Source organism: Triturus cristatus, chromosome 3_1 (genome assembly GCF_964204655.1).
Source record: "Triturus cristatus chromosome 3_1, aTriCri1.1, whole genome shotgun sequence".
Lineage (NCBI taxonomy): Eukaryota > Metazoa > Chordata > Amphibia > Caudata > Salamandridae > Triturus > Triturus cristatus.
This window is the reverse complement of record NC_140583.1, coordinates 330,178,587-330,205,584: the sequence shown is the minus strand read 5'-3', so window position 1 is coordinate 330,205,584 and position 26,998 is coordinate 330,178,587. Positions and strand designations below refer to the sequence as shown.

The window sequence follows — 26,998 nt, the reverse complement described above, 5'->3', positions numbered from 1 at the left end:
TTCCTTAAGAAGAGTTAGTGAACTCCAGGCACTAACCGTTCAAGAGCCATTCATACAGGTTCACGCCAACAGGGTCGTACTACGTACCAACCCCAAATTCATGCCCAAAGTAATATCGCAGTTCCACATGAATCAAACTATTGAACTGCCCGTTTTCTTCCAAAACCCACAAACTGTCGCAGAAAGGGCACTACATACACTAGATGTACGGAGGGCCCTCATGTACTACATCGACAGGACTAAACCCTTCAGGAACACAAAACAACTGTTCGTTGCCTTTGCCCCGCACCACAAAGGTAACGCCATCTCCAAAGCAGGGATAGCCAGATGGATAGTTAAGTGTATTCAAATCTGTTATCAAAAGGCAAAACGCACATTAACTATTCCACCACGAGCCCACTCAACACGCAAGTTGGGGGCTTCCATGGCTTTTCTAGGAAATATTCCCCTGCATGATATATGCAGAGCAGCCACATGGTCCACTACACACACATTTACAAAACACTATTGTGTAGACGTGCAGTCAAAACAGCAGGCAGCTGTAGGACAGGCTGTTCTCAAAACACTTTTTCAGACCGCTGCAGCTGGCACTGGTAGCCGCTGCTAATAGAGGGCACTGCTATGTATTCTATGCACAGATATGAATTCAGCAGCCCACATGCCTCGAACTGAATATGCTACTTACCAGTATGCATCTGTTCTTGGCATGTAGGGCTGCTGACATTCATATCGCCCTCCCTCCTCCCCGGCGCCTGTAGCAGCTGCAGCTCTCAGAATTACTGTATAGCATGGTCATCACTTTCTGTATCTACTCCATCACTGCCACAATGGCGAAAAACAATCTGAGGATGGAGAGGATGCCCATGCGCACTGTAGTCCAGGGGAGGAGTCACCTATCCAAGGATACTTCGAAGACTCTTCCAGGACAACAACGTGCAAACATCCGGACCCAACACTAGGCGGCGATCTATGCACAGATATGAATGTCAGCAGCCCTACATGCCAAGAACAGATGCATACTGGTAAGTAGCATATTCATTCTGGTTTTGGCTATTCATTTGCAAACATCAGTATGGTACCAGCACTGTTTGAAGTCCACAACCCAGGTTTTTGGCAGTAGTTCTACGAGAAGGCATTCCTAGTGCACCCCTTCAGGACACAGAACCGGTTCTAGTCCTGCCCAGTTGACTCACTCAAGGAAGGTGTACACATTATGCATTGGACATTTCTGTCCAACACTCATCTATTTCTTGTACTCTCTTAATCTACCTACTTTCCTTCCATCTTGGCTCTCCTGCATAGTCTCAAAAGCTTTTCTTAACAACTCTCCTCTCTTCTATCTACCTCTCCCTCGCTTATTTTTCTCTATCCACATCTAACCTCATCTTTCCCATAAATCGCTCCTCCTCACCCACTTCCTCCTCACAGCTTCCCTTGCCACGTCGTATTACTTCACTTGCGCTGACATCCATTCTTCTCCCGGTTTCTTCTCCACTTCTCGCATTCCTGCATCCCTTCATGCACTCACCTATCCCGCTTCCCCATCTACTTCTCACTTGCTCACCTCTTCTTTCAGTTCTCGCTCAGCGTGTACACTGATAAAGCTTTTGTTTCTGCTCTTTTAGGTTGGTTTCTGCTAGACATTTTCCATGAGACTCTTTGAAGGTTATCACTTAAATGTCTCACTCAGACTGGCAACATCCAGTAGTAAAATAATCAATGGCTACAGCCTTCATCACAACCCCCAGAGTTTTGCCCTTCATCGCTTGAACTATAGTCCATAGTCCTCCTTTCCAAAAGAGCGAAGATCAGTGGCACCATTGTCTCCACACCTCCCCTACCCTCGCTGTACCCCTTGCTACTGTTTCATCTCCCACTCCCATCTCTCGGACCAACAACAATCTCTAAAATGAATCATCCCTTTCTTAACCACTTTGCCATGGGTGGGACATGGCATCATTTCTTTCGTTAATAGGACAGCATGATTGGATATGTATGAAACAAACCTTTGAAAAGTAAGGTAGCAAAATGGCGCACTTCTGCAGCGCAAGTTTTCTCTTTCCTTCCAACTCCACCTGCACTGAGCCAGCTCATCATTTGCCTGCAACGTACTCTTCTTTAAAATTTACCACAATGAGGAAATGCCCTCTGCATTCACACAAAACACTCCTCTCTCCACCTCCCCCCAACCACTTTCTCTCTAGCTCCTCTAGAGCGGATCCCCATGCTCTTATCGGCCAACTCAACGTGCGCTTCACCTGGCCCTTTCAACCTTCATACTAGCCCTCTTCAAATGTGTAACCTGCCTTGCAATTGAACTACACTCTCCTCTCTGGCTTTTGTATTCAGCGCCTTACATCAGCACTTATCCATATTGCAACTTTTTTTTTTAACCCCATCTTCTTTGAACAGATACAGCACTTTATCCTAACTGGCAAAAGCAAGTAACCATCTGATGTTCAGCCTACTCACTACATAAACTTAGCTGATTTGGAGAGGTTTGAGCAGGTTAGCATTCTCCACCTCCATTTGATGTCGACAACCCACACGTCTTTTTCACAACTGCCTACCAGAGTCCCCTTTCTTCCACTAAGTCACAGGCACAGCTCTGTATCCTTGAGTGCAGTTGACCAGCCAACCATTCAGGCTCTTCTCGCTCCCTTAGACATTGCCGTGCAAGCACTGTAGTCGTTTTTAAACTGCGACTCATTCGAACAGGCTGTACAGTTGCCAGATGTCTTCTTCCTCTTGTAAATGATGTCTCTACATTAGAGTTGATTTTAGGTAGCACGAAATGTATGGAGCTTAGTTTTCACAAACAATGTTGATACATGTTGTTGAAGATTTATTGTTTGGTCTCTACCCTCAGTATACACTGCGATTGATTTTATAGAATCACAGAGTTGGAAATACTTGTTCAGAAATCTGTTTTCATTGTGGGTTACAGGGATGTGAAGCTCTGGTTGTGAAAAAGCTGCAGGAAATCATGATGTATGTCATCTGGGCGGCGTTGGCTTTTGCTGCTATTCAGGTAAGACCGAGATCTGTATGTTTAAAACATTGTTCTACAATAATATCGAAGCCAGAAGAAAAACTAAATAAAAATAATGAGATCTGTACTTATCTCCACTTCTACATACCTTGATGGTATATATATCTTCAAGGTACGTAGATGTGGAGTTAAGAATAGTAAATCTACACTTTGCTTTATGTACTTAGCTTCATGATATTTTGGTAGTCTGTATTCTGGTTATGTTACTTTTGTGATACAATTATTTTACTGTTTCGTATTATGACACACAGCCGGATGCTGTATGGTACCACTGATGATGTCCTGTGCTTTCAGTCCTACTGATGACCTAGTGCTAGTAGTACTGTTGCACTCCATCTGGATAAAAAAGTTCCTCCCATTAGAAACTTTGCTGTATAACGGTAATGTGGGTGAGCAGGCAAAGCTTACTCTAGGATGTGGCCGGAATTGAAGCCAGCTACAGATACAATATAACACAGTAAACATTCGATGTCCAGCCAGTATTCAAGACTTTTATCTACAGATAAGATGATATCGGACCATATGCTCAACCTGTTCTTTATCGCACTAAAACAGTTTACATTCTTTTTGTTAAAAAAAAAACTTTCTTGGGCGGCTAATAGACTTTGAGATGCCACCGGCAGAAAGCGAAGGGATGGGGCGTGGGGGTCTTCTGTGCGGTGAATTGGATGACTGGATAGAGAGTTAAAGAAGAAACTATGGCTCTCCCCAAGGTGACACCTATCTGAACGGGGGTATTGTAAGGGTGTTGACCAGCTGGTTTCTGGTGAGCGTCCTTTCAATAGACACTTATGACAATATTTAGATTAGGTTCTTGTTTTGTCTTAAACACTAAATCTTTTTGCACGATTTGAGACCGCTTGTCTTTATCTGTGTGTTGTACAATTTTTTTTTAGAGAGATTTACATATTCTCAGTGCTTTCTATCACAGGCTGGGACGTTTTAGCATTATAAATTCACAAGTCACTATTCACCGCATTGCCAACCGGGATTCTATTCTTCGACTCTCTGGTTACACCAACAGACCACTCCAAAGATAGAATTAACCAATAGTCATAACGTAAAATAATACATTTCTGACTTATTAGTTTAATTTGCATTTATTTTTCATCCAAGGTGTGTGGGTTAATTTATCTGAAGCTACCTGAAGGTGAAAGCCCAACAAAATAGTTACAGAATATTTTATTTGTTTTAGCCCGACCCTCCACTCACTTACCCCTCTCAATTACACTCCAGATAACCGCTCTCATACTATTTTTTGAATGTACTTCAACCGCTGCATTTAAGTGAAACAAGCATATCTTACTTTTTTCCTTTTTGATGCCAATGCAGACCTTTTTGGTTTTGCCAATATTTCTTACCTGTGCTATTCCACATTAACAAAAGCAGGGGAAATGGCTACCTTTTCCCACATGTGGGCACATATAGCATGATCTGGCCGATGCCTTTTTTTCCTTCTTTTTTCCTTCTTCTTTTTTTACTCCTCCAAGATGGCTGATGCCAACCTTGAACTAGTTAATAAACAAGAAAGCTAAATGAGCACCAAATCATGATGTTTTAGCAAGCCATGACAATGCCAATAGGTCTAGCTTATGAATGCACTGTAAAGCCGGGCCTACAACTCATTGTCAATTGCTGCTCTCCTCCCATCTGTGCTGCAGCCAGAGAAAATGATGTAAATTATCTAGTTTTGTTATTGAAGTCACTTTAATAGCATTGCAATGGCATGTATGTGCTCCTGAAAGTTCAAGCTCGGGCATCTGGATAAATAAATAAAATTATCACAGCTGTGTTGAAGGCAAGCACTTCTTATGTGGTAGCACACAACTTCTGCCCAATCACTACATGTGCTTTCCAGCTCCCAAAATGTTGGAGGATTCTGGTGAATCTCAAGTAATTGTCTGGTGAAAGCTATGCTGTCATGATATACAATATAAAGAAGCAATCCAGCAGCAAATTGTGCAGTTTATATACTGCAAAAAATACAGTTAAATAAAATATGTAAAAGTAAATAAAAAAACATGGAAGGAGCTATGGTGGGTAACTGGTACATAGTTTCCAGGCAGGACAATTAAGTACCCAACTAGTTTGTGAGCCTATGCATTGGCAGTTGAAACCTGAGTTCATTTTTAGCTAAGCCTTAAACAAAGGCCATTATATGTGTAGTACACTTGTGTGTCGAGACTTTCAGCCAGCTCCCGTCATCCATTGTTCTGTTATTGTGTTATCAAACTCACAAGGTGATAGGAGAAATGCTTGCAAGAAGTCTAACCACTGTCAATCACTCAGGGTAGCATTCCAACCTATCAATCGGGGTTTATTAAGTGCACAAGGCGCTGGGGTCGGGGAGGGGTTGGGTCACACAGCTCCTGGATGTTCATGGTGATTTGTCAAAAAGACCAGTCTTGAGGTCATTCATGAACTCGGAGGTGGAGAGGGAGGAAGTTCCATGCTCTGGCCGTGAGGAGGGAAAAGGAGCGGCCTCCTGTTCTGGACTTCTTGATGCATGGCACCATAGCCAGGGAGAGTTGGGCTGAGCGGGGGTATCTTTGGCGTGTGTGGAAAGTGGGACAGTGGTTCGGGTAGGCGGGTCCGGCGTTGTGGAGGGCTTTGTGGGTGAGAACCTTGAAGGTGATCCTCTTCTCGACTGGAAGCCAGTGTAGGATCTGCAGGTGTTGGGTGATGTCGCAGTGGCTCGGTAGGTTGAGGGCTAGTCTGGCGCTGGCGTTCTTGAGTTTGCGGGTGAGGTTCTTGTTGATCCCGGCGTATAGTGCGTTGCCGTAGTCAGTCTGCTGCTGATGAGGGCGTGGGTAACGGTCTTCCTGTGTTTGAGGGGAATCCACTTGAAGGTCATTCGTAGGAGGTGGAGGATGTGGAAGCAGGAGGAGGTACTAGCTTTGATTTCGCGGTCTATTTTGAGTTCCGAGTCCAAGATGATTCCGAGGTTGCGTGGGTGGTCGGTGTGGGAGGATGGGTCCCCGAGGTCAGAGGGCCTCCAGGTGTTGTTCCAAGCATCAGGGTGTGGGCTCATGATGAGGACTTCGGTTTTGTCTGTTTAGTTGTAGGCAGCTGTTCTTCATCCACTTGGCGACTGCTTCCATTCCTTCTTGAAAGTTGTATTTGGAGGTGTTGGGTTCGTTGAATAGGGAGAGTATGAGTTGGGTGTCATCTGCGTACCGTATGATGTTGAGTCCATGGGATCCGGCGATGGGTGCGAACAGAGCCATGTAGATTTTTAACAAGGTGGGGCTGATAGAGGATCCTTGGGGGACTCCGCAGGTGGTTGGTGTGGGATTAGAGAGGAGGGGGTGGGGGGTAGTCTGACCCGCTGCGTTCTGTCGGAGATGAAAGAGCGGATCCAGTCAAGGGCCTTGTTCTGGATCCGTGCTCTATGGAGTCTGCGGGCCAGGGTACGGTGGGAGACTGTGTCGAAGACTGCGGAGAGATCCAGGAGGACGAGGGCTACAGTCTCTCCTCTGTCGAGGAGGGAGCGGATGTCCTCAGTCGCGGCGAGTAGGGCAGTTTAGGTGCTGTGGTTCTTCCTGTAGCCTGATTGGGAGGAGTCGAGGATATTTTCTTCAATGAAGGCGGCAAGCTGGCTGTTAACAGCTTTTTCAATGACTTTCGCTGGGTTTGGCAGTACGGAGATCGGTGTGAAATTCTTGAGGTAGCTGGGGTCCACAGAGGGTTTTTTCAGGAGCGGGTTGATCTCGGCGTGTTTCCAGTCATCCGGGAAGTAGGTGGTTTCGAAGGAGAGGTTGATGATTCTTTGCAGTTCGGGCGATGATGTCTGCAGCTCTGTGGTGGCTGTGGTAGGAGCAGGGATCCATGGAGGGCCGCAGAGTGGGTTGACTTCATAGTCTTCAGGGTGTCTTAGATTGTGAGGCGATCCATCTGTCGAGTGTCGGTTGCTTTGTGAGGGGGGGCCGGTGGGTGTCTGTTCCCTGTGTGGGATGTCGTTGAAGTTGTCATAGATGTTCTTAATTTTGTGATGAAAGAATATGCGGAGTCTGTCGCAGAGGTCTTGGGAGGGTGGGATCTCTGACTCACTGTTGGGTTGAGCGAATTCTTTGATCATGCCAAAGAGTTCCTTGCTGTTGTGTGCGTGGGTGGCGATTCTGTCCTGAAGCGCTTTCTTCCTGAGGAGTTTGTGGTGGGTGGTGGTGGCTGCTTTGAAGTTGTCGTGGTTAGCTGTGGTTTTGGAGTTCCTCCAGAATTTTTCAAGGCATCTGCATGTTCATTTGGACTCTCGGAGTTCGGTGGCGTGTGATTTGGAGTATGGCTTGAGGGGGTGATGGTGTTGGCACAGTAGGTAATCCAGTTGTGTAGGGTACTGGTGGCGGTGGTTGGGTCGTCGTCTGTGTCCGCTCCGGAGCTGCTTAGGGAGGTGGTGAGCTGGTCGTCGGTGGCCTTGTTCCAGTTTCTGCAAGGGAGCTGGTGAGGGCATTTGCGGGCAATGTTTGATTTGAAGGTGAAATGGACGCAGCAGTGGTGTATTCAAGGGAGTTTGGAGGTGTGGCTGAAGGCGAAGGAGTTTTCTGCTGTGAAGATGGGGTTGAGGGTGTATCCTGCTGCGTGCATGGGATCTGGTACGATCTGTTTGAGTCTGATTCTGAGGAGGTTGTCCAGGAGGGGGTGGAGTTGGGGTCTAGGAGGCTGTTGAGGTGGAAGTTGAGGTCTCCTAGCAAAGTGTAGTCAGCTGAGGTGATGTCTTGCGGGCAGATGATGTCGGTGATGGAGTCAGAGGAAGGTGTTCTAGGTCTGAAGATGAGGGTGCCGGTCGGGTTGGTCTGTATCTTGAAGTTGAGGTGTTCCATTAGGTCTATGGGCCCATCGGTGTGTGTGCGCTCAGTCGGAGGTTGGACTTGTGGGCAATAGCGATTCCTTCTCTGTGGTGGTAGGGGCGGTCCTTCTCGGGGATCTTGTAGCCTTCCGGGATGGCGATGTCTGGTACTGAGGCGGCATGCGTCCAGGTTTCTGTGAGGAAGGCGATGTTGGGAGAGGTGCTGTTGAGGAGGTCTCAGATTTCTGTAGTGTCTGTGCAGGGAGCGGACGTTGAGGAGGATGCATTGCAGGGTTTGGAGTGCGGTGGAGTCTGGGCCGGTGGGTGAGGTAGATCTTGGGTCCTGGAGAGGGTGAAAGAGCGACTGCAATGGTGGCAGGAGAGAGGTCCGTGGGTGTTGGTCGGTGAGGAGAGTTTGCAGTTGTCCTGCATGGAGGCTGAGGAGCTGTAGCGTTGACGGGTACGAGGACCGTGGTCCCTGGCCGCGGACGGGCGCAGATGGGCTTGCCTTTAGTGCGATTTGGCGTGGCCGCCATGAAGTAGGGATCGGTGGTAGGGTGGGAGTGGGAAAAAAACAGGAGGGGGAAGGGCTGCGGGGGCAGCAGCGGCGGGGGAAAAGGAAACTCTGAGGAGAAAAAAGGGAAAAAGAGGCAGATACTAGTAAAAATGAAAATAAAGAGAAAAGAGGCATCTGGCAAAAAAAGGCAGCGCAGAGAGCAGCAGTAAGGGGGACAGGCTGCACGGCGAGGATCAGAGCGGGCACAGGGGCCTTGAACAGTGGACAACGGTGGGTGCCGGGGGAGGAGGCACTCAAGGTGGAGCTGCGTGCTGGGAGAGCAATGTCCTGACCAGGAGGTCAGGGGTCTTTATCCTATCATTCCTTTGATTCATTACTCAATGATAGTACACCAGTAGGACTCAATTATGACTTGAATTGCCTCAGCCACTACTGTAGCACATAGTGAGTGGTCTATGGAGGAATGAAACTTGGAGGTTTTCAGCGAGTATTGCAATTTAGGAGCCTCCAATCAACAGCAGACTAAAAGTGAAGTGTGGTAATTCCTCTAATAAGTCTGTGATGCCCAGGGCATCCTGCAAGTGATTTGCAGCACTCCAGTTTGCCTTAGTCATGTAACTAGAAGGAGGGCAGACTGATGTGTGAGAGAAGACACCATTGTTTTAGGAGGTCATGCCACATATCATTTCTCAAGATGGAATTGGCCCCAGAATCCGCATTTTCATTTGCAATCTCAAATGTGGACTCAGCCATGTGCAAATCAGTCTTGACCCTTCTCCAGTAGGAGCAGTCCAGCCTGTACTGCCAGCCCATATCATACCTGAACTGGAATGCAAGCAACCCAAGACTGTTTTAGCCCAGATTGGGGCTAGTCAGTCAAGTGCAGCTTGGTTCTAGTGGCCCAGTAAGCACGGGACCCAGATCTAGGCATCCTCTTGGACACTTAGAGCAGTACATCAAACACACAAAATAGATGATGGGAGGAATGCTTGCAAAAAGTCTAACCACTGCAGAAGCTGGCTGCATTGTAGAATATTTTGAATAGTTAATTTCGCATTCCCCAAGCAACATGGCCACCATTTTATTTTTGTTTACCGATCCGTGATGGATCGGCAAATAAATTTAATAATCCAGAATTCCTCTTTTAAGGGTTGAGCCATAGCAAAGAATGCTGGGAGGGTGATGGCTTGTCCAACATGAAAAGGTGTCGCCACCTTCAGTAGAAATGCATCTTGAATCGTTAACACCAGAAAAAAGGTGGCGTAGGAAGGCTGAATCGAAAGGGCCTCAAGTTCACTCATCTGGCGTGTGGATTTTATCTCAACCAGGAAAACGTTTTTTAAAGGTGAGTGGGAACATTTGTAATTGCATTGGTTCAAATAGGGTACACATCAGAAGCGTGACAACCAAATTTAAATATCATTATGCTATCACAAAGGGCTTAGGCAGAACCCTATACAATATACTTTTAGGAAACTCATCACAACCAGTGATTCAAAAAAGACTGACAGGTATCCCTTAATTGTGCCCAGAGTAAGACTTGGCAAGGTCAAAAACAAAGTAAATAACTACATATCTGACGGTTTTTCCTACAACGGGTCCAACTGGTGGCTGTCGCCAAGCCACATACATGACCCAGCGCTCTGTATACACAGATTTCGTTGAAGGGCACATGGCTGCCAAAATGACATCAAGGACCTCAGGAAGAAAATCAAAGCCACTGTTGTGTCTCAGTCTCCACACCTTGAGGTGCAGGGTGCGCAGGCTAGGATACAAGATCCTGCTCTGCTGCTGCAACAGAAGTGCTTACTGAAGTGGCAGCGTGATCGGAGGACATTTGCTAAAGCCCAAAGTTCCAGATACCACACTCTCTTGGCCCAATCCTGATACTCCAGGATGACTTGGGCCCAGTCATTTCTGGCCTTCTTCAGATATGCAGCGGGAAGGCATACAGGAGTCCCCTCCTCCACTTCAGGCAAACTGCATATCCTAGAGAGCGCCTTTTTTGTAACTCCAGTGTGCAAAAGTACCCGACATTGCACGTTCTTGGTGGTGGTGGTGAAGAGATCAAGCCAGGGTTCTTCCCCATTGTGTCAACTTCATGTGTAACTGCCATGCATGATTTGCTAGGTGACGCTACCTAAACACTTCTGTTCTGGTGTTTAAAGATCCCTGCCAGGTGGTTTACTACCAGGGAATTTCCTGGCTATTCAGCCAGCTCCAGAGAAGCTGGATCCCCGAACCACCCCCACCCCGACTTGCTTGTTGCATTACCACATGATGGTGGTGTTGTCTGTTAGTACCTGCACTTATCCTTTGATGGAGGGCAGAAAGGCCTTCAACAGTAAGCAATTTGCTCACAATTTCAACAAATTGATGTTGAGGAGAGTCTCTGCTGGAGAACAGAGTCCTCTGATCTCCACCTCTCTCAGATAAGCGCTCCAACCCAGTAGCGATGCATCCATCATTACCATCAACTCTGGAAGGGAGAGGGTCCTGCCACTGAACCAGCTGTGGTCAAGTAGTCACCACTGCAGATCTTTTGGACTCTTCTTCAGCTCTTGGATTGAATATGTCAGGTTTCCTTGGTGCAGGGCCCACTGAGACTTCAGAACCCACTGCAAATCTCACATGAGCCGTCTGGCACGATTGGCGGGCAGAATGCTGGATTCTAGTAAGCAAAGGCATCCTCACTGAGACCCTGGGACAGAGGCTGAAACATTGGAATCTTAACCTGAATGTCTTGGACTCATTTGCCTGGAGGAAAGGCTCAAAAGAGAGCCGTATCCAGGATGCCTTTAATGACGGGGAGCCTCCGCAAAGGAGTCGAGTGTAACTTCAAAAGTTTGATTGAGAATACAATTGATTTCAAGAGGTTCTCCATCGTCTGGAGGTGATCAGCTACTAGCTGTGGTGAGCCTGCATTCAGCAGCCAATATTCGAGGTAGGGAAAGACTGGTTCCCACGATCTCCAAAGATGGGCAGGTACCACCGCTATCACCCTTGAAAACACCCAAGGGGAACTGGTAAGGCCGAAAGGGAGCTTGCAAACTGAAAGTACTTGTGAAACACCGTGACCTGCAGGTAGTGTCTAAGGGCCTGCAGGATAGGGATGTGCTAATTGGCATGGATGCCCCGTGTCACCACCCAGTCTCTGGGATACATGGCAGATAAAACGTGGGCCAGAGTGAGCATTTCGAATTTGGCCTTGCACAGCAAAGCGTTGAAAGGGTGAAAATCCAGGATAGGATGGAGGCCTTCACCTGCCTTCGGCACCAGGAAGTAATAGGAATAGCACTTGGGCACTACGTATGAAGGTGGCACTCTCTCCATTGCTTCTTTTCCCAAAGAAGACCGCATTTCCTGGCATAAAACAGACCTATGCTTCTCTGAGAAGTGGTCCGATTACTCTGTCATGTGCGGTGGGTCAAAAAAGGAATGACCAGGTATAGCCATGTTGGGTCAATCTGCAGGATCCATGTGTCAGAAGTAATCTGTTGCAACCCCTGCAGAAAGTAGCTGATCCTGTTTACTGTTGGATGGCTGTGTGCACTAAGCCCACATTAAAGGGGTTTTGAGGTTGTGGTTGGAGGAGCGGATGATTGGGATGAACACTGCCCCTGATTCTTAGGTCATTGTTTGTTGGGCCCACACATGACCAGGAGGTCCACGAAGAAGCCAGTGGACCTCATCCATGAGTTGCGTTGATGCACCACAGTGGTTCCCGTAGTCTTACCCAGACTATCCATGGTGTCAAGGCTCAAGTGGATGACAAATGTGTAGTGCATCTAAACAATCTTGAATGATGTGGTATAGAATAGCACATAAGTCATCTTGGACAACAGCTAAGATGTCACCCACCATGTAACCTAGTGCATGGTTGTAGCGATGCCACGGACATATTGCAGGAATTGACCTCCAGGCAGGCTGGCTGAGGAGGGCATACACTCACCAAATGTATCCACCCATTTTGAGTCTTTGATAGGGGGAATCGTTGGAAAGGTGTTTGGCTTTCACTCTACTGCTGGATGCCTGTACCCCCAGACTTTCAGGGGTTTGATGCAGACTTGTGAAATCTGGGTTGCCTGCAGCAGGGCTACAACAACTTGACAGTTGTTTAGGGGTGCCAGAACTTGGTTTTAACTCAAGTGTCCAACAGTGCGTTAGTGAGTTCAGAAGGCAAAAAACCTAGGGGTGCTGATTGATAACAAACTTACCTTCTCAGCAGACCAATGCTATTATGTCTGCCTCCCATTTTGTGATCAAGAAACTGAAGTAAATTCTACCTTATATCCCCGTCGACGCCAGAAGGACCATAGCGACTGCACTTGTGCAGTCAAAGTTAGACTACTGTAACAGGCTCTACCTGAATATGCAGAAACAATACCAAAAAACTTCAGATGGTTCAAAACGCAGCCGCAAGACTACTAGTGAATGTCCCTAAATAAGAGTCAGTACCTAAGGAAATTCGAAGACTACTGGCTTCGGGTGGCTCATCGTATCCAGTTCAAATCGCTATGCCTAGCATACAAGGCCCTGAACAACACCAGACCAATGTTTCTTGAAAATCTCTTCTCCTGGTACCATCCTGCCAGACAGGTACGTTCCACTGGTGCCAGACTTATGAGGGTTCCAAGGATCCGGACCTCCAGCTGGGGAGGCCGAAACATTTCGTATGGTACAGCGAAATTATGGAATACGCTTTCAATTGATATCAGAAGTGCGAGATCTCTTACCTTTTTAGGTCTCGGCTAGCGAAGGCTGCGCTTGCGCAGTCTCGCTCGCGAGATTTAATGTTTTAGAAGTGGGGCTTTAACCCGCCCCTCTTCTTCCCTCTTCTCCATTGGCTGGCCTCTTAAATGCTGGTCAGCCATTGGAGAAGAGCTTTGTCTCTCCAAAGAAGCCCCGTCTTTTTCGGATTCAGGGGCGTGTTTTTTACTTTTTTGCTCTCCTCTGGAATGTAAACATTCCAGCCAATGGCAAGAGGAGAGAAAGAAAAACACGGCCCGAATCCGAACATGACTCTGCGTTTCCCCGAGGCATTTCTGCTTGACCTCGGAGAAAGGCGTCACTATCTCCCTTTCCTCCCCGCCATGTTTGACATTTTAAAACGTTCGAGCATAAAATCGCCACATCTATGATTAATAAACCCATCTACTTCATCCCAAAACGTATAAACAATTACTTGCAAGCGGATAATTACAAATGCGCAGCGATGAAGCGAGAGCACATACCTGCTTGTATTTTCTGTTGATCATTCGGTCCGTTTCCAGCCCTCCGTGTGTCGAACAGCATAAAAAGACTGAACCAGGAAGAACCACAGCTTATCACGCAGAGCCTGGGTCTTGCACGTAAAAGCCTGTGTTCAAGCAACAAATCAGCAGCTGGTTTTCAAATTATTATTTATTATTTTTATTTTATAAATAATAAACGTGATCTTTAAATAGATCTTAGAATGACATCTTATTTTAATAGTGTGCTAGAATCGTGTTCAAGCGTGCTCCTTAGATGTGTCTACTACACACACGCATGCTTTAATTTGTGCTATTAATGCGCCTCTCCGCAGCATTGGGCACTCTTTTTCTAAACTGAAAGGTACGTATAGCACAGAAACGGCCAAACGCCCAGTAGAAGTAGGGTTGCCTGTACCCTGTTCCAGCATCTTCTGGGGGTAACTTGTGGCATTCGCTGAGTTCAGTTGCCTGCACCTCGCATTTGACCTTGTGTGACAGCTGGCTGCTACAGGCGATGTGCAAGGAGTCCCGCTGAAGGGACCGCGCGCGCTTGCAAAGGAGCTGCGGCGCGTGCAGGAGTGCTCTGCTTGCATAGTGGGAAAACACTGGCACCGAGCACAATAAAGCCTTCTGATAGTAGAACCTGCGTGATGATGGCATCTAAGTGATGACATCATTGAGCTGGCTTAGGGAGTAAGTAGATTTTGACGGGAGTACTGACTGTTCGCTATGACAACGAGGCTCTCACCAGCTGCTGATTTGTTGCTTGAACACAGGCTTTTACGGACCACAAAAGAGAAGTCCGAGTTAAATGCAGTTTTGGGGTACCATCTCTCCATCCCCACTGGTCACCCTTTACCAGGTTGTGCCTTTCACGCTCACAAATTATCATTTAAGCAAGCCAATAACGTAAGTGCCAGGACGCACCTGATTGTCAAAGGAAAGCAGTGAACTGGAAACATGGTAGCGAGGTGGCGGCCATATGTAGGAGGTCTAACATTTTTTGCCTTTAATTTCGCTTCAATTAATTACCAATGAACACATTTTACGTAGAAAATAGAACATTTCCATCTCTACTCACAGGTTTAGCCTAACCTGCCCATGTTTATTACAATAAAGCCTTATTATTCGTCAATGAGTACTTCCATTTCACACATTACTTCTAATATCGTTTCTTGCTGATAGCTTAATGACCATCCTTTAATCACCTCATGTGTCCGTCTCATTAAAAAGCAGACTTCAAGAGCAGCCACTTCTCAAATACACAATCTGAGCTGTGATCATGGTGTTCTCAGTGTGTGTGCGCGCCACACTGCCTGCTGGCCTGGCCTCTAGGACAACACCAGAACTGAGGAGTCAAACACAGGGGAAGAGACAGGTATAGGCCAACACAATTCCCCTGTGCCCCCACCCCCTCCACCGGATGGGCTCAACCTCTTATGGGGAGCTCGAAATAAATCTTTGAATCTGGATAGTTACACTAGAAGAATAGCAGTAACAAGAGCGCGCCTATGTGGAAAGAATAAGCATACGGGCGGATAGCTGTGCGTGCAGGAACTGGTGGGTGTGGGGGGGGGGGGGATCTGGTAGGGGCTACTAAAAGGCAGCCAAAAACATGGTAAACAAGACAAGGGAAGTGGGCAAAACAGAGGTTATAAGGGCTGACCTGTGAAGCAAGATCGCCGAGTACATGCATGGAGGCAGGAGCGCCTGTGCGGGAGACTGTGTGCAAGTGTTAGAATGCAAAGAAATACATAAACTTCCAAAATAAGGTAACAGGGCATTCATCTGTAGTAAACTTAAGTGACTGGGCGTCAGATGGCACGGGTGTGCAAGTTACAGTTGTTTTTTCTGGGTACAAGCGCGCACGGAGAGGGGCTTACACAGCTGCGAGGAGAGGGGTGATCACCGCACTGGCAGCCCGCAAGCAGGAGGTGCAAGAACCCACACCGAGGCGAGGAATTCGCCCTCCCGACTGGGCTTCACGAGGACAGGCTCCTATCTGGTGTTAGAAACAGAGAGCGCGGCGGCGGTCCTGGGAGGCAGGCCATACTAATTTGAGAGTGATTAAGCTATTGACATTGTAAATAACAATGCCGTTTCTTTAAATGTTTTAAAAACCAAAACATAAACAAAAATAATGTCATGAGCAATGCCAATAGCTCTAACTTTAACAATGCCGAGACCGTTGCATTGTAAATGCTTGTTTAGAAAGGGTCTCAAAACATGGTTATTTCAGAATTAGATGCTCCTCCTAGGCTTACTACAGTCTTGGTGCCAAGACACCTCCTGGTATTCGTGCGCTCAATACATTTTATTAACATATCATTGAAGGTTTAAAGAGGTTTGATCTGTGCCTCGCCAGTTTACTGGACCTTTTTTAACACATTCATCTTTACATCAATATGGGGCAGTGACGGTCCAGGACCTAAGCATTCCTTCTTATCACAGTGCCAAAAGAAGTACTTGCTTCTGTTGCTGGCCTGTGGGTGGGTGAACCAACCCAGTATCGGGTGAGGTGTCCAGCCCACTTAACCTGTATGTACATTTATCAGTTGTCCTCATCAGAGTCAGGCAAATCCTTCCCCATCCCCACCATTGCCATCTTCATATTGCAAGCTCTGGTCAGAGTACAAGCCAAAATACTAGTGTAATGTCTTTGCAAGGTATTATTATTATTAAAGCTTATATAGCACAACAGCTACCCACACGGGGTTTCTCTGCACTTAGATGCAGGTAAGGAGAAGTCTGAGCATACGAACACAAAACATCCAAGTCGTCAGGTTTCCAAAAAGCAGTCAGTGAGGTACAGCTTCTCAAGGATTGCAGAAGGGTGTTCCAGAGTTTAGGGCACTGGTAAGCGAAGGTGGGCCTCTCATACGAGTCTGTTTGACTCTCGTAACAGTGCATAAGGAGACATCTCTGGAACGTAGGGAGCAAGCTAGTTGATAAGGTTTCACCATTCTGCTGAGATATCGTGGGCCATCTCTTGAGCTTGCTCTGTGCAAGAAGCACAGGGCTTTAAATTGGAACAGTTTGTCCACCTTAAGCCAGTGCAACTCCTGCGGAAGAGAGGAGATTTATGCACTTTTTGGGAGCCCGTAGAGCAGCCTGGCCGCCAAATGTTGGGCCACTTGCAGCCTTCTCATGGAGCCTTTATCAGCTCCCAAATAGTCCAATCTAGATAAGATGAGTGCCTGGATGATTGTCCTTTGAGCTGAAAATTGAATTATCCAAAGAATTTTCGGCAGCCATTTCTTGGCCACAAAAAAGGTAGTAGGCACTTTCGCAACCTGGAGCTTCATGGACAGCTTTTCGTCCAGCAGGAAGCTGGGTTCTTAACTTTATGGGCCGGAGCTGTAAGAATGCCCAGGTTTTCAGGCCCATGATATGGGCCCCATAGGGGCGGGTTCTTTACTAGCGCCAGTATCTCAGTCCTTTCTCCGTATAGTTTCAGAGACTTTGTATTCATCCACAAGGCAACCAGACTGGAATTCAGGGCCTCAGAGTTATGGTTCTGACAAATGACCGAGAGAAGATGATTTGTGTGTCCCCTGCATAGGAAAATGTCAGGCCGAAGCTTTCAACCAGGTCAGCCAGAGGGCGGACACAGATATTGAATAAGGATGGACTTAAGGCAGAACTTTGGGGAACCCCTGAGGTGAGGGTATGTCATGCAGAGGACACATTGGCTGGAGAGACCTAGAAAGTTTGATCTTTCAAGAAAGATGCCATCCAGGATAAGGCCGTATCTTGGAAACCTAGGATGGCCAGTCTCTCAAACAGCGTGGCGTACGACACAGTATCAGTGCTGTCGTCACACCTTCTTCCCGGAGCCACCTAAGATGTGGTGGGACTCCTACAAGGGTAAATTTAGTACTATGACCCGCTCTGAACTCTGACTGTGAGGGATAAAGCCTGTTTTGAGTCTCCACAAAAGCAGAGCATTGTCTGTTAACATGCTTTTCCATGATTTTGGCCATATTAGGGAGCATATATATCAGTCTGTAATTGATCCATATTGGGTTTCTTCAGGAGTTTCAGAACCATAGGCTGTTTCTATGGCTGAGGAATGCACCCTGCCTGTTAGGATAAATTGAGGAGTCCCACCTTGAGCACCAAAATGTTGGGGTCCAGTGTATTAAGCTTCGCTGGAGGAAGAGGATCTGTGGGGGAGCCTGATCTTATGGATTGTACTAATGTCATGTATAGCAATCCGTTCATCATGTCCGATGAGGTAAATTTCTGGTAAACAGGTGTGGTAACAGAGGTGTTGAGGGAATGGGGGCGGGGAGTTATAGCTGGGGTGGTGGAGGCCTCAGAAATAGGAGGCGGCAAGTTAATGTTGAATGTTTTCAGCAAACTTCAGCGAACTAGATACTTGCAGTTTTGAACTATCTTTTCTACCACTTCCAAAGAAAGCCCTCCAAATATACTCTGAAAGTAATACTAATGTATATTCTTTAATCTCCTGCTATATGAGGAGATTCATTTAAACTCGAGAGAGTATGATATAGGGTTGTCAATTGAGTAAAATAAGATTGTGGTAGATCATATGAAAAGTTGGATGCTTCTTTGGTCCCAGAACCTCTGCCATAGTTGGTACAGCTGTTGCTTTCGCCACTTCAAAAAAGTGAAGATGAATCTCAAGTTATAAGTGAATAACAGTGACCTGTGAAGTTGACCTAAAGCACGAGTGTTTGAAATTGAATAAAGAGTGTTCCTTTCCGATGAGGTAGTCGCGTGAATACATCTTTGCTATATCATGTGATCATAGCACAGTACTCAATGATAGCAAACCTGTAGGGCTCCATCATGGCTTAAATCGCCTCAGCCACTATTCTAGCACAATGAGTGGGAAATGAAAATATTAAAACTGGAGGTTTTCAGTGAGTATTGCAACCCAGGAGCCTCAGATCCAAAACAGACAAAAATTGAAGTGTGGTAGTTCCCCTCATAGAATTCAGTGATGCCCAGAATGTCCTGCAGGTGACTTGCAGCACTCCGGTCATGTTCACTGGTAGGTGGACAGACTGATGTGTTTCATTTGGAGAAAAGACACCATTGTCTTCGGAGGGTATGTCCCGTAGAACTTGCTAGATGGATTTAGCCCCAGAACTAGCATTTTCATTTTCTTTTATAGTCGTGGACTCTAATTCAAACTTGTTGCACGTTCTCGTGATTAATCACTGGGATAGTATGTTGCAGCTGGTTACTTGCAACAGGCTCCCTTTACCTGGTCAAATGGAACAAAGCCATTGGGTTGATCAAATAATGAATTCCACTAAATGAATTTTGCTGAACATTGATGTTCGCTGCAAAGAATTCACTGAAGATTTGGTCAGTCTGATCACGATGCACTGAGCAAAATTCCACTTTCCAAGCAGTCTCCTTTGGCATCTCGAAATTGGTTCACCTTTAGGGAACACTGAGAAACTCGCATGGACCACTGTGCTGTATTCCCTGGGGCAACTTTGATCAACACATGAGAAAAGAGCCTCTGCACCAGTTGTTCTGGGAAGATCTGAAATTGTCTTGGGAAGAAAATAACTTGCGTCCAGTCATAGCTCAGCGAGGCATGCCACCTCCCACCCCAAACACCAACGTTTTCTTTACATGGGAATGGGTCCTTCATTAAACATGTTAAGGTCTGCTATCGTATAGATTCCTGAAGGAGGTTAAGAACAGCTGACAGGAAAGCTGCGACAGCTGCAGAAACCCAACCACTTTCTGAGTGTGTTTGAGGCGTTTCTTCCCTACTATGTGTAGTCTGCTCAGAAGGCTGGTGGCAGCAGGTGCTGTGACTGCCCTCCCATTCCCTGCTATTAACCTTTGAACACAAAGGCTTAGGGAGGCGTAGGGAGGGCCTATTGTGGACAAATAGTACAAGAGTGACTGGCGCATACAGACTTGGTAAGGGCCACCTGGATCCCGAGAGAACCTGCATAAAGAAACCTGAGTAGTACAGAGAGAAATATGAGTGGAGTGGAGTGGAGTGAGCTCTTAGAATTTGACCAGCTGCGAGAGGGATCCAGTTTCTGTGCATACAATAGAGCCAGGATTTGAAGTTGCGTTGTCATTCCTTTTACGAAGCTAAACATACGAAGCGTGGTATAAAATGCTTGATATTTATGGCAACAACTTTACAAACCGTGCGAATGGCACAGATGCACTGAATAACACACTTGATTTAACGGACTTCATTGCTGGTCCTAGTCTTTTACTCTATCATGTTCATCCAAGTGAAAAATAGAACTAGTGCTCCTACTTCATTCACTGATCATCTGCTTTGAAAAGAAAAACATCTGGAGATTTTCACAGTGGCATATACATATTTTTTACATACAGTTATGTATCCTATAACTTGCAGCAGAATAGGTTTTTGTACATGTGTCAGTTTCCGTGCAGGTGTAATAGTTTGCACCCTGCTTCACTACAGAAACAGTTTACTGTGTAATATTTCGCTGCCAGCGTGGTGCTCGATGCAGTCTTACAAGGCACTCGGTGTAACCGTGAGTGCGGTGAAACGGCTGGCCGATAACAAACGCTCGAACTCATTGAAATTGCAATAACCAGGTCACATGAAGGAGGAGGTTGTCTTGGGTATCTAGCTACGCATTGTCTGCATTTGTGAGTGAAAAGTGTGGGGCTGCCCTTCGCAGACGCACATGCCTGTCGGGAGAGGGTAACCGTGTGTTTGTTGCTGCCCCTCACCAGAAGAGACGTGACGTGTTGGAAAAAAAACATGTCAGAAGATAGTGCCATGAGAGGTATCATGCAAACTGCTTTGTGTTTTTTTCCAAAGCAAGGCTCCCCACTGTTGTACCAGATGCCTGCTAGGCTGTGGCAGACCAGTCCCATGGCATTTGCTTCAGAATTCCTGAGATTAAACAATCTGTGTTGTGTTTCCAAATATCCTGAAAGCATCCCTGACTCGAGCTCCAATCTGGTTGTGTTAAAAACTCCATGCAGCGGTCAGAAAGGGGACCAAGTGGAGGCCTTCATTGCTGGCAGCCCAGGACACACTAGACTGGCAATTGCCAAACTATTTTACTTTGTAGACTTACAGAAGCCCCATCGCTCAGGGCAGTGAGTATTCTAGCGCCTCTCGCTCACCATCTCTTGAACTAGAATGTTTTCTTTTGGGGTGAGTTTACACGAGGTCTGATGGCAGACACTTGAGAGAGGAAGAGGTAGCCTCCCGTGGCCTCTGCCCGTCCTGCCCAGCTGTATTTTGTTGATTGTACCATGATTTCTAACTGCCATGGCTTGATTTGTCTGACTGACACCCGTCGCCCTGGCACCCATCGCCTCCTCTCCCCTGCTGTTCCTTTCCTTCCAATTCCCTGTCCTACTATAGGTCTTGCTACCTGTCTCGCCTGCAAATTGCTCAGGCCAGCAACCCACAATGCACCTTGGCGTGGTCCGGTGGAAAGACTTGGCTTTTGATGAAGCCAACTCCATCCACGAGCCTCTTTCCTCTGTCCCTCTACCATCTCCTTTCCTCTCTTGTTTTCCATGTGCTCTGTAAGTCCAAGTGCTCTGAGGAATGCTTGAGGTTACATAAAATGCTGTTAACATAACTATCAAATGTACCAATTGGAACAACTCCATTCAATGCCAGGCATGCACACACACTTCTTTTGTAAAGTCAAAGTGCAAAGAAAATATACAAGTGGGGCAGATTGTAAACTTGTCCACTGTGACTTGATTAAAAAGAATCATTTAAATAAACATATTTTAGCCATGGTTAGATCTCTAGCCCAGTTGGACTACATGAACACATTCTTTGCATTTGAGTGCTTGTTTCGGAGAGTTACTTCATCCAATATACGTAAACAGATTCCCTTCTTGGAAAGTGAAATAAACATTGTGTGCATCATGGATTCTTCACTAGTATTATTAATGTGTCAAGCCCAGTTCTCATTCTAGTGAACAGGTCCCTTTACTCTGGTAAACAGTTGCTTTCACTAAATAATATCCGATTTCCTCCTGAGGCCTAAATTACGCACTTGAATTAAGCTAAAATTGAATTACAAAATAGCCGTGGCAACATGTTTCTATAAATTGTTTTTGCTTTTAAAATTACCATGTATGCACTAAACACATGGCATTGCTTTGAGCAGGAGTTTACAGAACCTGTACAATAGCCAGATTTCCCCTTTTAATCTGAATGAATGTTTGTTGTATCAAAATCAAAAAGCCAGGTAAAATCAAATGTGTTTTCCTGATGGTAAAATGTTCATGACTAGTGTTAGTTATCCTCATGCAACCTGTTTCCCACGTAATGACTTAGTAAGCTGGGGTGATGTCCACCTTTTAATCTCTCATAACTGTATTTTAAACGCATACAAATGCTAGCCTTCTTTATAAATGCACCATTTATCTGATAGCTGTTGATCCCAGTTATTTCCCTGTTGATGAGTAATTTCTTAAGACAACAGGCTATCTTGAATCTGGTGGCGTAGCGAGCACAGGACCCATGTCTGGGCATACCCTTTCCACTTAGGGCGACAAATGTAAAAAGAACAGATGATGGCAGGAATGCTGAATAAATCAAACATTCACCCCAAGCCACATATCTGAGTTAAATCTATATTTTTTTAACCCATGCCATACCAGTTTAGGCTCGGGCATATGCTAATCAGTCTTGACCCTGCTTCCCTTGGGAACAGTCCAGCCGGAACTGCCAGGCCAGGTCCTCCCTGGACTAGAAACATGCATCCTGGGACCGGTTTCGGGGTATCACCCCCTCATCTGCCAGGCTAGCTGTAATCTTGTAGCGTAGGGCCCCCATGGTAGAGTGATCTTTCTGCCACTCAATCTATCAGAATCTCTTGCAGTCTATCTTTATGTCTGACTTTCACTACCTGCTGTTATTTGTAGCACTTTTGGGTTCCCAAAACTTTTGGCTGGTTTTGTGTAAAAGTTAACATTTAATTAATTACTGTTTGGCATCATGAAGGCTTGAATTCGTAGAAAATAGGCAATAAATCCTAATTTCTTCTGAACAGGGGACCTAAAAAATCTTCCTTGCCCATGGCCCCGAAAATCCATAAGATTACACTGGCTTCAGCCCATTCACACAACATTCTGGATATACTATATTAGTTTACTGTCTGAAACTGCCCTTCTTTCTTCTTTGAATGGCAAATTAATAATAAATTATAGCCAAAAATGTTTTCAAGCTGGCTGCCTGGATAGGCCAGTGAGGTTGGTGGACAAGTGCATCTGTCGTTCATTTAGTGCTTTGTCTTTGGTAATATTTGGCTAAATCCCACCTGACTAGGAATCTCGGCCTCAGTAGCAAATGGCAGAGTTTTTTGTTAACTTAGCACCGTCTTCAAAATGATTTTGAAACCTTGATATTAAGTTTGTTTGGGCCTAAATTCGATTAAACATGTTTTATCTTAAGACATTAAAATAGGTTTGCAAAATAACACTTTGAAACCTGTGCATATTTTCGGTTCCTTAACCCCTCTTCCTCATATTTTTCTTCTTTACACTACTTGTTGACTCGTTTTCAAAGCCTAACCACCTTAGCACTTTGGGGTGACCCAGCGTGGCATGTAGTATTATACTAGTACGCCTAGCATAACTTTAACAAACTGAGTTCATCTTACATCGGTTTTTCCACGTCTTTCGTACACAAGAATTTATCTTGCTAACTCTGGCACATCGTGTTCTGTGTTCTTCTGTGTGCTGTGGACATGGGTTTGTGTTACAGCTCTATTTGTTGTGCAGACAGAATAAATATTTCAGCATGAGGCCTTCCCACACAGTCCCTTTATCAGGTTTCTACGGTCGGATCACGAGAGTCTGCTCCAGGCTAAGCTTGCAGTTATGACGGTTCTCTTGTACACCTTATCCTTCATATTATCAACTACTAGGCTATGCTCCTGGCGCAAAAGCTGTCTGAAATCTGCTCGAGAGCTTTCCTCTGCCTCCTCTGTTCCAGAGTCAGACTGGGCTACAGGGCAATCACGCAGTGCCCGATGGGCTGGTCTGTCAGATCAGGGTGTGGGTTGTGTTTTTTTTAGACATTTGCCTGGTGTGCCGTTTTTAGGTCTCGCCTACGCAACGCCTGAGCTGTCTTTCGAGACACGCTATATCTGCTCTGTGGGCTTTAATCATGATTTTAGCTTTTCATTGGTGCCTTTGTGTGTCTTGTAAAATCCATGTCTTTTGGGTGGTGATATCGTCCCAATAGTCACGCCTTTTTTGTTATAGTTGTCGCCCATGGCGACTGGCCCTGTTAATTGTATATTTTCACTTCTGTTTATTTAGGTTACCTGGCGCACTATTTTTTTTGTTGCTTTCTGAAGCCCGCCACAGGAGCCGACCTCCGATAACAGCTGATTAATGTTTGCGGGGTCAATTTGCAAAGGCAGCCCGGCTAGTGTCAGCCTGAAATGCAGGAGCCGTATGAAGCTCCCGCGGATGGCTTATCTCTTTCTAAGCAAGGCTTGCACGGTAAGGAGCTCCTAAAACCATTTGCTGGTAACTGCTTTTCCCGGCTTGCAAAAGTTCCTGCTCCACGCCCTCTGATAGTGTGCTCCGCTACGATAGCTGAACAGCATCCTTGGCGGCGCTTCATTGAGGCGTTGCCTTCTGTAGCAATAACCATACAATTAACGTGTTCTTTAGTGATCGTTTCCTGGTATGTGCAAGATGTGATTCAGTTCGGGATTGTCGGAGCACCCCAATGTGTGGACAGGGAAACTATAGTGACATAGGATTGCTCTATCTATGTATCTGTTCAAACAATGTTTGTACCTGAGCAGTCAGTCAGTCTATGACTGTAGACATCTCCTACCAAATGGAATGTTCATTAGGAGTTACTCGCTCCACTTTGAGAGCAGCTGATCGCTTTAATGCCTGGCACAACGCAGACTGTCTATCCCTGCTGGAAAAGACAGGAAAGATTGCTTAGGATAAGCCAATTTTGAAATAGTTTGCGGAAAGCAAGATGATTGGTTTCACTACAGAGTGAGACAGGCAAAGAATTCTATATTTTCACCACTAAACAAGAGAATGCACAATTAATATTTTACGAATGATGACACGTTCGGTAATCTAGCAGAAGAGGAGGTGTTATGAAATCCCTCATAGAAAGGTTAAATCCTTAGCTATTGACCACTTTATGGCAGATGTGCGGGCATTGGACACTGAGGCTTTTGCAACTGGTATTCCAATTTTAGCAGAATGTCCTGAAATGGAAACCCAGTGAGGGAGGCATAACAAAGGGGAACTGCAGCATTCTGAGCCATGTGCAGCTAAGGGACCAGCTAGGATGACTAGCCAGAGTATAAAAAAATGAAGTAGTCGAGGAATATCAAGACATCGCGTGGGCTACAGTAAATAAACTGCATGTAGACGATCGGAAGAGCATTTACGCACCATACTCCGGTTAGAGGGTGATAGTGCCCCCCTCAGAGTCTGCTTCTTACATAGCAGGGCTTCAAGGAGAGTCAGGCGGTGTGCAGCATGGCTTTTGGGGGCAGGAGGGAGACCAATCTCTCATGTCCCCCTCCACTGTTCCTGCGACCATATTTTTGTATACAGGCGGTAACAGGTTTTTTTTGTTGCTATTCATGTCACAGCTAAAGATGGTATTCAAACTAATTGTTGTGTTGCACTGTGGTGCTCAAAAAACCCCAAAGACAATAGTGTTTTTCAGTTTAATGAACGGTAATATAGTTGGATCAGTCTAGTAAATCGTCTAGAAATGGGGTGGCGGCTGGAGTTGGGGAAGTTTTTCTGACTCAGCAACTGAAAAGTTGATTGTGTTATGAAAGGTTCAGCTGTTCTTCATGGGCTGACGCACTTTACACGTTCGCTTATTTCTCAGCTACATCTTCAATTGATCGATTCCATACAGAAGTTTCCCCTGTGGATGGGTTTAGGACACCTAATGCCCCAATAAAATGAACACCCTCCCTGGCCGTATATATGTTCCAAGTCTCATCAGACCAACATTAATGCAGCTTCAGTAGAATATTGATACTTCACTTTGTCATAGCTATTTCATTAGCTGTTTTGGTCTATCCTCTAAGCAAGGTGCAGTCCACTCCATGATTGTAAATTGAGAACAAAGAGCAGATATTGATTAAATTCATTTTGTATGTGATCTCCCACTTGTATGGTCCTTTCATGTACTAATATTGGTTTCTTTTTCCACCGGCAGCTTTTAGGCATGCTCTGTGCCTGCATAGTGTTGTGCAGGCGGAGTCGCGATCCAGCCTATGAACTTCTCATCACTGGAGGAACCTATGCATAGAGGATTCTGTACCTGGAAGCTTTTCTTCTTTGTTTCTGGATGGTGAAGAGAGCTGGCCTGCTGCAGCAGCTTTCCTTTGTGTTGGCCAATAGCTGAAGTCCTCCTTGCACACAGTATAATGGCGGCCACTTTTAGGGTAATGGGCAATTTGGTAATCTGTGTGTGCTTACGCAAACGACCCGAGATGTCCCTATTCACATTCTCCTCTAGAGCCTTTCTAACCTAGACATTAGTTTCTAATCCCATGGCTGAGATGCAAAACCGGGTCACATGGGTGATATAAAAGCCTAGAGAGCATGCCTAAATTGCCTGGGTATCTCTGAGCATTACCTCTATGACCCGTAGAGATGTGAAAGCCCTTTAAATAGTAAAATGTGCATTTCTTTTGGTTTTATTTTGGCCAATGTGAAAAATGTTAATCCAGAATTACATTATGTGCTGCAACGGATGTTAAAATTAAATTTCATTTTCACTGGTATGTGTTACTTACCCCTAAATATGAGGCGTGTGGGCGAATGATGCAAGGGAGGGGGCGGGCGTGGTAAGAAAAATAATGGGGAGGGAGGTAATGGAAAGTCCAGTACAGGTAAAGAATCTGATTCAATAGCGACTGCTGACACCCAAAAATAGTTGGATCTGAATCATGTAGATTTCAGCATTCTGAGAATCAAAGATTGGATTTTCCAACTTTTTAGTGTTTGTAAAATACAAGCTGGCTTTTCAAGAGTATAGCGTATGCACTACTGTTCTATATTTAATGATTTTGTTCTGTTTTTGTTTCTGTGTAGCGCTGTTTTGTGTGAACTTTTTATTGTAGTTCTTTCATTTGATTTGAAAATAATGTAGCCTGTGTGGAACAGCAACGAATATGTGGAAATATACCCCTTTGTAAATAGTAAACCCAATTCAATAAAATATCTGTACAACCCATTTGAGTCTGCTGTAGTAATTTAAAAAGTTTATTTGATTGAACGCATGACAATTTGTCAAACTTTTTTATGCAGCAGTGTTAGTGTGCTGTTAAATTCAGAAAATGCTGTGTTATACATTAGTTTGCTGTGCCTTCCCTTCCATATTGCTGCTTAAATTCGACTTCATGCCTGCACTGACTTGGACCTCTGCCTTTACAGGA

The 26,998-nt window shown here is 45.6% G+C and overlaps 1 protein-coding gene across 1 annotated transcript in view; it reads left to right on the top strand.

The window, feature by feature from the left end:
- Positions 1-26,796, top strand: part of TSPAN3 (tetraspanin 3) — a 192,921-nt gene extending 166,125 nt beyond the window's left edge. Inside the window, exons 6-7 of the mRNA XM_085644042.1 lie at positions 2,948-3,031; positions 25,774-26,796. Coding sequence (XP_085500168.1) covers positions 2,948-3,031; positions 25,774-25,866 — 177 coding nt within the window. The 3' untranslated portion in view covers positions 25,867-26,796. The remainder of the gene's footprint in view (positions 1-2,947; positions 3,032-25,773) is intronic.
- The last annotated feature ends 202 nt before the right edge of the window (positions 26,797-26,998 follow it).